General features: G+C 38.5%; 1 protein-coding gene across 2 annotated transcripts in view; it reads left to right on the forward strand.

Annotated features, from left to right (window-relative positions):
- The window catches only part of SLC12A1 (solute carrier family 12 (sodium/potassium/chloride transporter), member 1), a 47,275-nt gene that overhangs the window by 17,932 nt on the left and 15,671 nt on the right, over positions 1-13,672 (forward strand). For both annotated transcript variants that reach the window (XM_010286509.1, XM_010286510.1), the window contains exons 10-17: positions 1,066-1,217; positions 2,850-2,957; positions 3,735-3,858; positions 4,795-4,896; positions 6,756-6,911; positions 8,621-8,720; positions 8,807-8,918; positions 12,832-12,972. In XM_010286509.1, coding sequence (XP_010284811.1) covers positions 1,066-1,217; positions 2,850-2,957; positions 3,735-3,858; positions 4,795-4,896; positions 6,756-6,911; positions 8,621-8,720; positions 8,807-8,918; positions 12,832-12,972 — 995 coding nt within the window. The remainder of the gene's footprint in view (positions 1-1,065; positions 1,218-2,849; positions 2,958-3,734; positions 3,859-4,794; positions 4,897-6,755; positions 6,912-8,620; positions 8,721-8,806; positions 8,919-12,831; positions 12,973-13,672) is intronic.

The following is a 13,672-nucleotide window of genomic DNA, read 5'->3' on the forward strand; positions in this document are numbered from 1 at the left end:
AGTGTTGAGAATTACACTCTTCCTTATGAGCAAATACCTCAATACTGCATGAAAGCCCTGAGGGGTACTCCCTTTTCTTGGAGATGAATCTCAAGTCTTCTTGACTTTTGTGGTTCTTGTACTTTATGCAAAAGGCAAAATACTTGATTCAAGCTGCAGCTTAGGTTATTGCATTATTTGGATCTAAATTTCCCCTGTAATTAAAGCTGAAGTAGTCATTCTTCACTTTCTGTTATAAATCTGTATTAATGCATTGTTCTGTTCTCACAAGCAATAGCTGTAATTCAACTTCAGAGCTGTCTACTTTTCAGTGCAATACTTTTTTTTTTTTCTTTCTGTTTGTATTTTGGTTTGCTAAATAGATAATTGTTACTTTGGGACTCTCAGTAACAATGTTTTTGACATATTTGAAGATATCATATAAACTTACATTTTGGCCACTAACAATGTTGAGATCAGCACTCTACGTTAACTCAATATGTTTCTTCCCATTTCTGGTGGCAAACAAAAAAAAAGACAGCATAAATATTAATAAAAACAAAAAGATATAGGTAAATTCTCCTGTTTAAAGTTTTTCTCATTATATTGATATCAGTAGGATTATGACATTTTGAACAGCTGAGGTTCTGGGTCTCTAAAGCAATTGTGTGTCCTTGTTAAACAAACACAAAAAAAAGCGTATGCCTAGACCTAAGACCGTCACTGATCTGTTCCTTTGAATACTGGCACTTGTAAAAGTGGTCACAGGCAGACAACATACTTCTGAGTTAGTTAATTTACTGTTGATCTCTATCTGGCTCTCTACTCTCAGAAATATGCTAGTCCTCATTAGTCAACTGGCTGATTATTTTAAAAGTAACAGAAGTAAATATTTGCTTACAGACAACATGAGAAACTAAGCCACAATACAGGGAAGTAATCTCTGCCCAACATGAAACATTGCTCTTCGGGATGAGACTAAGGCAGCAGTTGTACAAAATGTGTGCAGACTAAGAGTCAGTGTGGCAAGAACATTCTTCTCATGTCACAGGGAAGGAAAATAATAATATATCATTGTTTCCACAGGCTCCTGTGTTGTACGAGATGCTACTGGGAACATCAATGATACAGTTGTACCTGGAATGAGCTGCAATGGATCATCTGCCTGCAGCCTAGGCTATGATTTTTCCAGATGTGCAAGTCAGCCATGTGATTATGGGCTGATGAATAATTTTCAGGTTTTAATGAGATAATATGTATAATCATAAGCAATATATGAATACGTAAGTACAAACATGCAAACCCATTATTTGCTGACAACTAACTGCAACAGGACATCCACTCCTCTCTAAAAAAGTAAAAAGCTATAGGAATAATCAAAGGGAAAAGTCCCTTGCATTCCACATGACCTTCATACTGCCCATCACTAGCCTTTCCAGCACTCCAGTAAGGTCTTTACAGTATATACTGCTGCATGGCACTTGTTGAAAGAGGAAGCAACATCTTCAAGCTCAAAATCTAAACTTAAGAGACACCTCAGGAAATCCTGTCAGATAAGCAACTCATCTCATTGCTCTTTACACACAGATGTGATTGTACCTGAGGGGTGCTGTGGTCACTGTTAAAGGTTTGTGCTACAGTACAAAAAACGGAGTTCTGACTTCTTAAAAAAAGTATCCAAAAATAGTCGAGTGAAAAAATCAAGTGAAAAGTTATGTGGTCTTTCTCCTAGGCCAGAAAGAGACTGCCTATCATTTTTGTTCTTCAGAATAAAGCTCAGGCAAAGCATCAAAGTAAAGCAGTTCTTCTGTGGCCTGACAGCCACGGCTCCCACATGTCTGTTCAGCCCCAGTGCTTCACCGTCTGCGAGAGGAGCTCACCACCGCCCTGCACTTGCTTTTCAACTAGCCATTTGTAGCTTTTAAAGTCACTTGCTTTTTTCTCAGCTGGCTCTGCTAAATAACAGGACTGGTTAACTGCCTTAAAACGGATATGCTGTCCCTGTCACAGACATGTCCTCCCTTTCTTGATCATTTGCCATTCTCACTCCCACCTCAGTTCTGCTGCCCGAACCCAGGACAACCCTTAAATCAGTGACCTCCCTACAGCCATAAACAGAGTTTCACTTCTTGCATTTATTTTTGCCAGACTAAAGTCAGAAAAAAACATGTCTTCATCTGACAAATCTCCAGAACTAACTGGTTTCTTTCCTGGAGTACTTCCTAAACACCAAAAACCATCTGGCAACCACATCTGTCCACTTCATCTTTTAGTTTCCTTGTCTGGTGCTTCTCAATAACCCTTTTGCTTCAGCGGTCACAGAGGCCAGTGCAGCCTCGCTGAGAAGGCTGAGGGAGGCCTGACAGTGACCTTCGTTACTGTTTGCAGCCTGCTCTTATGCCAGCACAATAGTACATTTTCTCTCTTTTTAAAGCCATACTAAATAGTCAAGAAAAAAAAAAAGCCAAACCAAACTAAAGGAAGTGCCTCCAACCAGATTTCATACTTGAGTGCTTTTTCCTGCCGTTTCCATCTTCCCTTCTTGCTACAAGCTGACTATTTTCTCATCAAGTAGAGCCTGTTACTTAGAGCAACCAGTTAGTAAAGGAGGTAAGAAAATCTCATGGAGTACTTGTCTGCCTCAGCAGAGCGCTGCATACTTGTATAAAAATTCGGCTATACCCCCATTGCTTGGTAATGAAACAGGAATAATAGTATTTCCCTACTTCACAGTTGGTTTGTAGTATATTGAATTTAGAACCGTGAAAAGCAGACACACATAGAAACAGGATACTTAAATGGGTCTGTGATCAGAAAATGTATCCAAATGCAAGCCTGAATATTATTTTTTCCGTCTTTTTTTTCTAAAGGTGATGAGCATGGTGTCTGGCTTTGGTCCTCTCATCACAGCTGGCATCTTTTCTGCTACTCTGTCATCAGCTCTAGCATCTCTTGTCAGCGCACCCAAAGTTTTCCAGGTAAAATTAAACTACCCGTTTCCTTACACTCTATTTTACTTCAAAGACATACACTTTAATTGAACTCTATGTGCCAAATGTGATAGAGTTTTAGACACTGACACATGTAGGAGGAAAAGGCAGGGAACACAGTATGTAGAATGTTTTTCAACAGAAATAGGCAGGTCTTGTCACCTTTATACAAGGGTGAGCATTTAGGATCATAATGTTTTTTTGGTCAGAGCTCATCTTTGCTGCAGGGGGATACATATGTGCTTGTTATAGATAACTTTAAGGCTACTTTCAGGAGCACTTCTATATCCTTACAGAAAGCCACCCTGTAAGCACAGGAATGCCAGGAATATGCAGGAGCCCTGAGGACCATAAGATTCAGGTGCTGGCAGATGTGCTCGAACAGGCTGTCCAGAAGATGCCTGGGCAGCAGCAATGTGGACAGAATGGGAATAGAGGGCATGGGACAAAAAGATAACCTGTACAGCTTACAACCAGCCACTGATTTGTGCCTCAGTCTCCTCCAGCTTAGACTCTATTTAGCAATTCAGTTAATCTTTTTTCAATGCACTGAATAAATATTAAATGCCTGTGATACTGTTTTCCTACCATATACTAATATAGTAGGATATTAACTTATCACCTTATTTGAATGTTTATGTGCCGTAGCAGTAGATGTACTTGAAGTGCTAAGATAGATTTAAATTTTGTTTAGCAAAAGCCTAGCAAGCTATCCTCACAGACTGAACTTCTGCTAAGAAAATTAAGTTCTGATTTGTTTCCCAGGCTCTTTGCAAGGACAACGTCTACAAAGGGCTCCACTTTTTTGCCAAAGGATACGGAAAAAACAATGAGCCCATCAGGGGATATGTTCTCACCTTCGTGATTGCCATGGCATTCATTTTGATTGGTTTGTATATCATTACACAACTGCTATAATCTCATGTTTTGAAATTACATGAACTGGTATTTCAATACAATTATTAGCTATGGTTAGAAAAATTTCCAGTCATGTAAGCTCTGACATAAGCCCAAGAACACTCAAAGCCCTGGTAGCAATTCCAGTATTCTTAAAGAAGGCAAAAAGAAACCAACAGGGACTCTAGCACCACCTCAGCACCACCACAGCCTCATTTTCAAAGAGGTAGAGTAGATGCAATTCCTGTTCACTCCACTGGAAGAGGGCAGTGCTTAGAACTGTATCAGATCAGGCGAAGTGATCAACTTTGGAAACGGTTTTCCAGTTGGTATTGCACATAGGTCTAAGGTAATTCTGAGATAATTCGGAAACCTACTCTGCCAAGCCTTCCCCACAGTCAGGTCCAAAGCAAATGCCAATTTGCCAGCCCTGGTGGTAGAAAACAACTACCATACCTAGGGGTGTGGGGATTTTTAAATTAGTTTTTCCAAGATTTGAAATTCAAACTGTGTGACACTAAATAAATGGGAAGTTTAGTAGAGTGAATTCAGATTGCCACTTAAAAAGCAAAGCAGTAAGTTTTAACCATAAGTCTTTTGTGAAATGCATGTGTCCTCTCAATTATGTATTTAAAATCCTGAAATTTACACCAGATCTACATCATTAAGAGTCAGTCTGTAGAATCAGAGTATCAGGTATAACCTTGCATAGCACATAATATTATTAAAATCAGCATCAGCAGACACTACTTAATATGAATGAAGGTGTATCAAAGTGGCCTTAAATTAGTACCACATGAAAATACCCAAGCTCTCTCTGGATGACAAATTCAGACAGTGTCCAGATTTAATGCATGGTCAGGAAAAAGCTATCCAACAATCTAGGAAACTGGTGCCTATGTCTGACTTGTGTGTGTGTGTCTTGCAGCTGAACTGAATACCATTGCTCCCATCATCTCCAATTTCTTCCTGGCTTCATATGCTTTGATTAATTTCTCCTGCTTTCATGCCTCATATGCAAAATCTCCAGGTGAGTCTGCATTCGCCAGTGATTTAAAGGCGGGCTTCATAGTCTGATTTGTGCAAGTTTTTTGACTGTATGTCAGAGAAAGCTGCAGTACCTGTAAAATATCCAGGCTATGTGATCTGAGGTTTTACTGCTCTCATTGAATATGATGACATTTTATTTATCTCCAAAAGATAAAAATAATGGCTCTAGTCCTTACATTCCCTACAGTTGTACAGGATGAAAAAGACTTTGGTGGATGCCACTGGAGCAGAACAGCTCCTCAGGGTGCTTTTTTCCTCTTGCTATCACACAACATGTCTGGATAAAAACCTATGCCAACCCTCACCACATAAAATAAGCAAGATATAGTGGGGAACCATTATGCCTTTCTCCTCCAAATCTACACTGAAATTTACAGGCAAGTTCATAAGAACAGTAATTGCACTAGAAGTTACACTGCCTGGAAGGGAACATACAGAACAAGAACAGGTCCACCAAAGAGCATCAGCACAGCTCTGCAGCGGCTAGTAGCAGAACTGTAAGGTGAGGTGCAATGAGGTCCTGTTCAAGTTCAAGGGTAAATTGAGAGCCTCTCTTTACATATGTGCAGCAAAGGAACATACTGACTTTCAGGCTTGGGCACCACCACAGCAGAATAATTCTCATCATCTTAATTAATGAAGGGATGACACCTTAAGGACTGAAGCTAATCAGCTGAGCAACATTGTTTTTGGAACACAGGAAAGACAATTTCCTGCTGGTATGAATCAATTATTCAATTCAAGGAGCAAGGAATACATTTTTGACTTCCAGTGTGAAGGAACTGCAGTAGTGACATAAATGCCTACACCAACTTCCTTCCTATAGATCTGCACGGTGCCGTTTGTTCAGAGGGCAGACAAGATGAGCACTTCTGCTAATTACCTGCACAGCTGAACAAATGCAGATCTGCTCTACATGGCCTTGGAGCAGAGTAAAAATTACCTCTATAGACTTTACATGCGTGCATCTGACTCTACTCTGCCACTACTTAACATTTCAGACAAAACTGCAGCCATTTCTCTTTTCTCATTTCCTCCAGTTAATTTCTGCCAATTCACAGTGATAGATTATAATAATTGCAAGGCTGCAAGAGAGCAAATTTCTTCGCAGCAAGACCTTCCCATTCCCTCATTACAAAGATGATCAAAGATAGGTTTGCTCAGCTTCTCCTTGTATCTTCCTTGTTTTTCCCCATCTCCAAAGAGTCTGCTCTGTGGAACACCTGGCAGAGACCTGCAAACCATGGAAGCTCACTGCTTGCCTTATAATTTTAATTGCTAGCAGGGGATGGATTCAGTACTGCGGCTGAAGAGCAGCAGGGATAATACCTTTTAAAAGTAAACTCTGAATGATTTTATTTTTCTGCAGTGAGGCCAGGCCATTTCCAAGTTTAAAACAGGTGAACTTACAGTATTGGGATAAACTCTCCTCTCAGCAAGTGTTTAGCTCCCATTAATAAGTTCTACGTGTATGCATCAAAAGGACACAGTAGCCAATTACCTGCAGTTAGAGGAAAATCTATTTTTAGTTCTGAGCCAGTGAGCTTTAATTTGGCAAAAATACATATAAACAGAATGGTTACTCAAAGCCAGGCTGGACAAAGCAATAGGAAAGGCTTTGTAGTAAAAGGCTTGTAAGCATATAGAAATGTATATCAGCCAACACCCAAAAGTATCTGTTGATACTCACAATGTGTGAGAATTTGCACATATCACTCCCACTCCTTCTGACAGAGCCTGAAACAAATTGCACATGGGTTTGTATGGGCAAAATCAGCATATCACCATTTGATCAATAGATTTTATGTTCTTCCAATTTTCTCCATTCTCTTTAAACAGGTTGGAGACCTGCATTCAGATATTATAACATGTGGGTGTCACTTTTTGGAGCCCTGTTGTGCTGTGGTGTCATGTTTGTCATCAACTGGTGGGCAGCTCTCATCACTTATGCCATTGAGCTCTTCCTGTATATTTATGTAACATATAAGAAACCAGGTAAGGCCACAAAACACTATTATTTTATGTATATGTTATGTAGCCAGACAGGATTTTACAAGAATTAATTCTGCTTACAGAATTAGACATTACTTTGTCTCTGATACCCTTCTTTAAATGGAAGTCTGGAGCATCCCATTAAATGCCACTTTATATAATATATATAATTTATGTAATATAGATTAAGATGATAATCTAGTTCAGGGTTTTGTGTAAACATTCCAGTACACCAGTTTATTCCCACCACATCTGCACTACTTGAGTATCAGTCAATTTTTTTCCATCCAGACACAAAACCTTACCTGAAATTTGCTGTGCTCTTAGCTGACTCCTCTGGGAGGTCCACGCTTAAAATGTAAACCTGCTGCCCATTACACAACAAAAATGCAATCTGAATTACTCATGAACTGATCATCCTCCAGCACCTTCCTACAATTCCTCAGTAAATAAGAAAGATGGGCACACTGTACTGCTGGAAAAAACCGCTCAGTAGCTCAGCAAACCTCAGGAGCTGTCCTCAAGAAATCTGTGTGCTAATGCAATACAGCACCAGCATGAGACTGTACAGTCTGGTTATTCATATCCAGGACAAAACTAACCCAGTTCCAGATTTCAGTGCTAACCATCTTTCTTTTGCAGTAGGGAAAAAAAAAAAAAAAAACAAAAAAACCCCCACAACCCAAATAAGAGAGGCAAGTTTCTCAGCAGATCTGCTTTCATTACAGCTAGCTTGGGATAGTAACACCTGGTCCAAGCCCGTGTTATTCTTCTCTGTGTATATTGCTGCGCTGTTGTGTGTCCTCTCTATCTGCGCTCTCACACCCACTGGGATAGTCTATGGTTCTCTTCCAGTGAATATCATCAGCTGTAGGAGAACGAACCTGTCACGAGACAGTTGTCAAAAGCATTTGAGGATTTCTAGCCTTTCCCAGTATATTGCCAGTGTCCTTGCCACAAAATAGCAGCTAAGTATAGTTAAATTCACTGGAGACACTGTACAAAAGCTATCTATCTCCTGCTCTCTAAAAGAGTGACTTTTGTTCAGCACTTATTTACCAGCAACTGAAGGGTTCAGAAAAGACTGATATTCCTTAGAAAAGACAATCTCTACACAAACCTCCACTTAGTTGCACTAAGTATTACCTTTGTATCCTGGCATAATGGGACTTGATCTGCATTCATGTAGACCTCAAAATGTGGAAAGCTGTTTCTTATCTGTCTCCATCCACCAAACAGCTGCACAACAATGAGAAAAGATGTATATGCCAAAATTGGTTTTGGACAACAATTTTTGACCTACATAGTAGAACAGAGCTAATTTGAGCTAGAAATGTTCCTTCCTAATGGTTTAATTTGGACTTCCTTGAAGTCCACACCAAATACATGACTCAGAACTGTCCATTTCATACATGGGAAAAAGGACACAAAGTTAATAGAACAGAGAAGAAAACAGTTTTTAAGCAGAGGAAGAACATTCCCTACAATTTTTTTTATAAAGAATGAGACAATTTATTTGCATGTTTGTTTTCGCATCACACAAGCAAAACTTATTCTATTATGATGCACAAAGAACGATAGCTCTGTATCTATGAAGCATGAGTGAATATACCCTGCTTTGGCTCATAGATAACACGATTGATGACTTTTGTAATAGAACATACGGAAAAGCCCATGGTTTAATATGCATTATTTATCTTTGTTATATGCAGATGTAAACTGGGGCTCTTCTACACAGGCTCTTTACTATATTAATGCCTTAGACAGTGCTCTGGCATTAACTACAGTAGAAGACCATGTGAAAAACTTCAGGTAAGATTTCCAGTGAACAGTAGAATGGCTTATTCTGAATAAGTACATCACCCAATTAAATACAACCTCTTTTTTCCTCCTAACAGACCCCAGTGCATAGCATTAACAGGAGCTCCTATGATCAGGCCTGCTCTGCTAGACATCACACATACTTTCACAAAGAACAATGGGCTGTGCATCTGTTGTGAAGTGTACACGGTAAGGTCAACTCATATAACTCTGAAAATTCAGCACCAGTGGGTGCTGCAGATCTCCATTACACATTCCGCTCCCACTCAGCATGCAACGTTCCGACTGGTGCTGACTGGCCTCTGTGCAGACCATGAAAGAGATTCGCGCTGTGAATAAATTTTGTCATAAGTCTTTACAAGAAAGCTATTGGCCGATACAGAGCCTCCTGGTAAATGCCTCATTGAGATGCATTTCAGAGTTCATAGTAGATGGACCAAAAAATGGTTTCAAAAAAATAAAGCATTACAAGGAAATATTTTTGTTTTTTAAACAGATACAAGGCTTAAAAACAGGTAACAAGGCTTAAAAAAACCCAAAACACAAAAATGAAAACTTGAAGGATTATAGTGCAAGAGTCAAATTACCCAGGCTCTGTTTTCAGCTTTGAAACTGATTTGCAGTGTTGGGATTTGGCAAGTAATTCATCTCTCTTTGCAGTGGTTTCTCCAAAACTGTAACAATGCTAATTTTGAGGATAAACATGCACTTCTGAGATCTAAAGAGAGGAGCAAAATATATTTCTAGTTATAAATACACAAGAAATTATGTATCTTAAAGAATGAAGATCTAGTCTCTCATTGCAACAGAACAAAAATAGATGGGTTTGTAGTGTAGAGGAGAAAATGTATTTTAAATATTACAATGACCTTTTAATTCTGAGAGGAAAAAAACCAGCTCATGGCACCAAATGGGGCTGCAGAATCTAACTAACAGAGTCAGTCCAGGCAAGATAATGCATTCCTCTACAGGAGTGTAGGAATAATTCATTTGATGCTGCCACATTGGAGAAGTGAGTACAGAAGATCTGTGTGTGATTCTTCCCAAATCAAATGAATCTATAAAGAGTGAGTGGTCCTAATTCTTCTCTATTGTAATTATTGTTAGCTTTCCCACTGCATTCAGTAAGCGTAGAATCATTCCCAACAAGATCCTGAGACTATGCAGCTTCCTTAAGTTGAGTTTCAGCAAGTTTTCTGAATTCTTAGGCATATTTCTCCACTATTAGTACTTTCTATGGAGAACTGAGATTTCATTCCTGTCTATACAAAAACTCTATGTCTATTTTGCTAGTGTAAGCATTTTCATTGTTTAAAATTATTATTTCTTCAGCAACTTAAGCTAAATTTAATTTGGTTGGTAATAAAAGTGTGACACAATGAACCTTTGTGATTTGCAAAACTGTAGTAAAAATTGGATGATAAAATTCCAAGGGACCATGTTGAAAAGCAGCCTACAATATATATCATAACAAATACAAAAAAAAAATTTAGCCATAAATATAATGCCCAGCATATTTTGCCTCAAAAGCTGACATGATGCTAGCTATGCATAAAGTTTTGAGACACCATGCCAGACAGAACATCTTCTTTTCCTTTTTCCCAAAGGGCAAGAAACTTTCCAAGAAGATGGTTACAGATCGTTCAGAGATAGATAAAATAAATATGGCAACTGAACATAAGGATAATTTAAAAGTTATTTATCTCTGAGGTTGTGGCTGCATGTTGGGTTGAGCAGTCTGTCTTTCCAGTAAAAAGGGATGTTCTGCTTTTACTCCCTGCCTTCACGTAAAATATTTTTGCAAGGTTAGTCTTCAGTCTGCAAATTCACTGGACTCCTTGTACAATTGCACAAATTAACACTGATACAAAGGAGGAGTAGGGAAGGACACAGATAGGCTATCATCTAATAGAAGGGTGGGACTGTCCCCTTGGCCAGCAAAAACATATTGTGCAAGTCAGTTGTGAAACTACCTTCAGGTACTCTCCTTAGAGAGACTGGGAAGAAGGGCAAGACTTTTTTTTCCTCCTCTCCTTACCCACAAGGGAACTTCAATCTTATTGTTCAACTTATTCCCAGCTCTTCACAATGCTCTTCCAACAGCCAAGATAAAATTCTTCTTAAGTTACACCCATTAAATACAAACAAACTCCAGTAAATTTACTATCACCCAAGAATATAGCATGATCTTATTAAAGGAAGATCACATAACTCTCCCATACTTCCCTTTGTATTTCCCAAATAACCATAAGAAGTTCAGGAACATACAAGAGGGACAACATCTGAGCGAGCATCAACCCAGCCTACTTTTGATCAGGTCAAAACTCACTTTATTTAATAGATATGTAATACTGATGAAAAAGGCACAGATAAAAACATGAAGTGGGAAATCTGCCAGGTCATTTCACAGCTTCTTTCTCAATGCTATTTTCTGATTTTTTATATGAAACTAGCTGGAAAGTTTATTTTGAAGGCCTTGCCTCCTTTTCTAGCAGCCTATGCCAATTCACTGCAAGTAATACTACATCTATATAAACATATACTACATCCCATTTTCTTCCAGGAAGGCAAAAAAAAAAAGTTTCGGTAAGGCTGAAAAGGTTTGAAAGAAGGACATCGTGGGTTTACATTCAAAATTACCTTTTAGAAATTGATTTTGAATTAAGTGATCCTTCCCATACATATAATTTTGGAGAGAATTTCTTTCAGTTTGGGTTTTACACTGTTTTTGAATGGGAAATAAATTTTGAGCTTACAGTATTTGCTATGGAGAAAAAAAATCTAAATCTCCCTCAGCTCTATTTTAAACAGTTTCCCAGAAGTTACAGAAGTTTAGCAGAAGCAGCTACCATATACTCACTTACTTTAAATGTGAACAATTTAAATACGAAATCTGAAATACAATCACCTGAGCACAAGTTTACCAAGTCTTCCTAGCTTTATATCATAGGAAACTTCTGATTTCTCTGGTCATCTGTTCCACTGGAACCAAGATTGCAACTTGCCAGCATCCTCAAAAACATCAGAAATTTTAAAAAGTGCAAAGGAATGACTTCTGCATAAAATGAAACTCTGCAGCAAACTAAAGTTCAAAACTATCTGTTTATAACAAACCAAACTGGTACCACTTGCCAAGTTAGGCACATGGAAACACTCAGTGGATTCCAAGTGCTTCCAAGCCAGCTCTATCCTTCTTGCAAGTGTAATTACTGCTTCTGTCTCTGATGTTGCTGGACGTGCTCCCACAGTTTACAATTCTGCTCTTCTATTCTGCCTTGGAAAGCTAAGACTACCTGTCTAGCCCAATAACACTAAACCCAGTATTTGAGACTCCCGAGAGTCCCTCTCACTGCAGAAGATCTGAACTACTGATTCAGCTTCCTAAAGACAACATGAAAGGGAATATACAAAGCCTAGAAAATCTTACACTCAAACTTGAGAGCACAGATTTTTTAAAATCAATTAAATTCCAGATACACACTTCGCAAACTTATCTCAATCTTTCTAAAGGCCATGCTTGCAGACTTGATGTCTTCCCTGGGCCTAATCTTTTGGGGACCCCGCTCATTCTCTGCTGTCAAGTCACTGTATCATGTCTTGTGACTTGGATATGCATATGGATTTTGTCTTATTAAATTACCAGATGACCACTGGAAGAACCTGGTGGCAAAGGCATTTGAATCTTTAATTGTATGGCAACAATCCTTTTCTCTTACTATTAGTAGACAGGAGCTTAACCATGTATATTTAGATGTGATGAGACTTTTTTATGTAGTCAAGTCAGGGACGGACTTTATTCACTCCGAGATGCTTCATCATACTTAGATATTTTTCTAAGATGTTACAATCTATAGCAGTCCTTCTTTCTGTCAGAATCACTATATTTAAGTAGCATTAACAGCCTCAGCCCTCTCGAACAGAATGTGAATTATGTTAGCAGCACAGTTATTTTCAAAGGACTGAATCTCTGTGGACCCTTTTTGGAAATGTATTTTTCTGACTCTCTCCATTCCCCCCCATAGCAGACTAGGTAACTCCTTCAAAATCACTGTGTGATGTATAATACAAAGCCTTCTTAATAATATTTTATTGTATCATGCAGGGACCACGCAAGCTGTGTGTAAAGGAGATGAACAGTGGCATGGCAAAAAAGCAGGCCTGGCTCACAAAGAACAAAAGAAAAGCCTTTTATGCGGCAGTGGCAGCTGACAGCTTCAGAGATGGAGTCAAAAGTCTGCTTCAAGTAAGCTTTTTGTTTACAGAACACATAGAAAAGTGCTACATCAAAGCATCCCTTTATGTAAAGCATTACTGTTTACTTGTTAAGAAGTCCTATGTATATATGGTTAATGTTATAAACAGAAAGGGTATTCTGGGGGTACATATATATTATATTATGGGTTTTTTTCATAAAGAGATCTAGTTCTGGGCTATGGAATTATGAGACAAGACAGACTGATTCTCTCCTAAATGAACAAGACACTATTATTAAAAAAAAAAAAAAAAAAGAGAGAGTGCTCTACAGGGCAACATATGAATGTCTATGCAGCCAACACTTGATACACTTCAAATCAATTCTATTGTTCGGTATTATGTGGCATATTAAATATCTGAGATCATTTTTGCATTCATTGAAAATGGAAAATATGTAATATACGTTTCCTGCAAACACAGAAAAGGCCATCTAAATAAAAGATTCTGCAGTGTTTTTCTATTACTCCAAGAATACAGCAGATCATTTCCAACAGTCCATTTAAAATGGCCTTAATGAAGGCACAGAGGTACTATTTTCGTATTTCCCATTTCTCTCTCACACATATATGAATATTTAAATATACAGGTACTGAGGCAAAATGTAGAGAAAATTCCCATCCTTTGCACAAAATACACAGCTGAAAAGACATCAGTGCAAACTGAGACAGTAGGGAATCAGCTAAAATACT

The sequence above is a fragment of the Phaethon lepturus genome, unplaced genomic scaffold (genome assembly GCF_000687285.1).
Source record: "Phaethon lepturus isolate BGI_N335 unplaced genomic scaffold, ASM68728v1 scaffold30334, whole genome shotgun sequence".
Taxonomy (NCBI): domain Eukaryota; kingdom Metazoa; phylum Chordata; class Aves; order Phaethontiformes; family Phaethontidae; genus Phaethon; species Phaethon lepturus.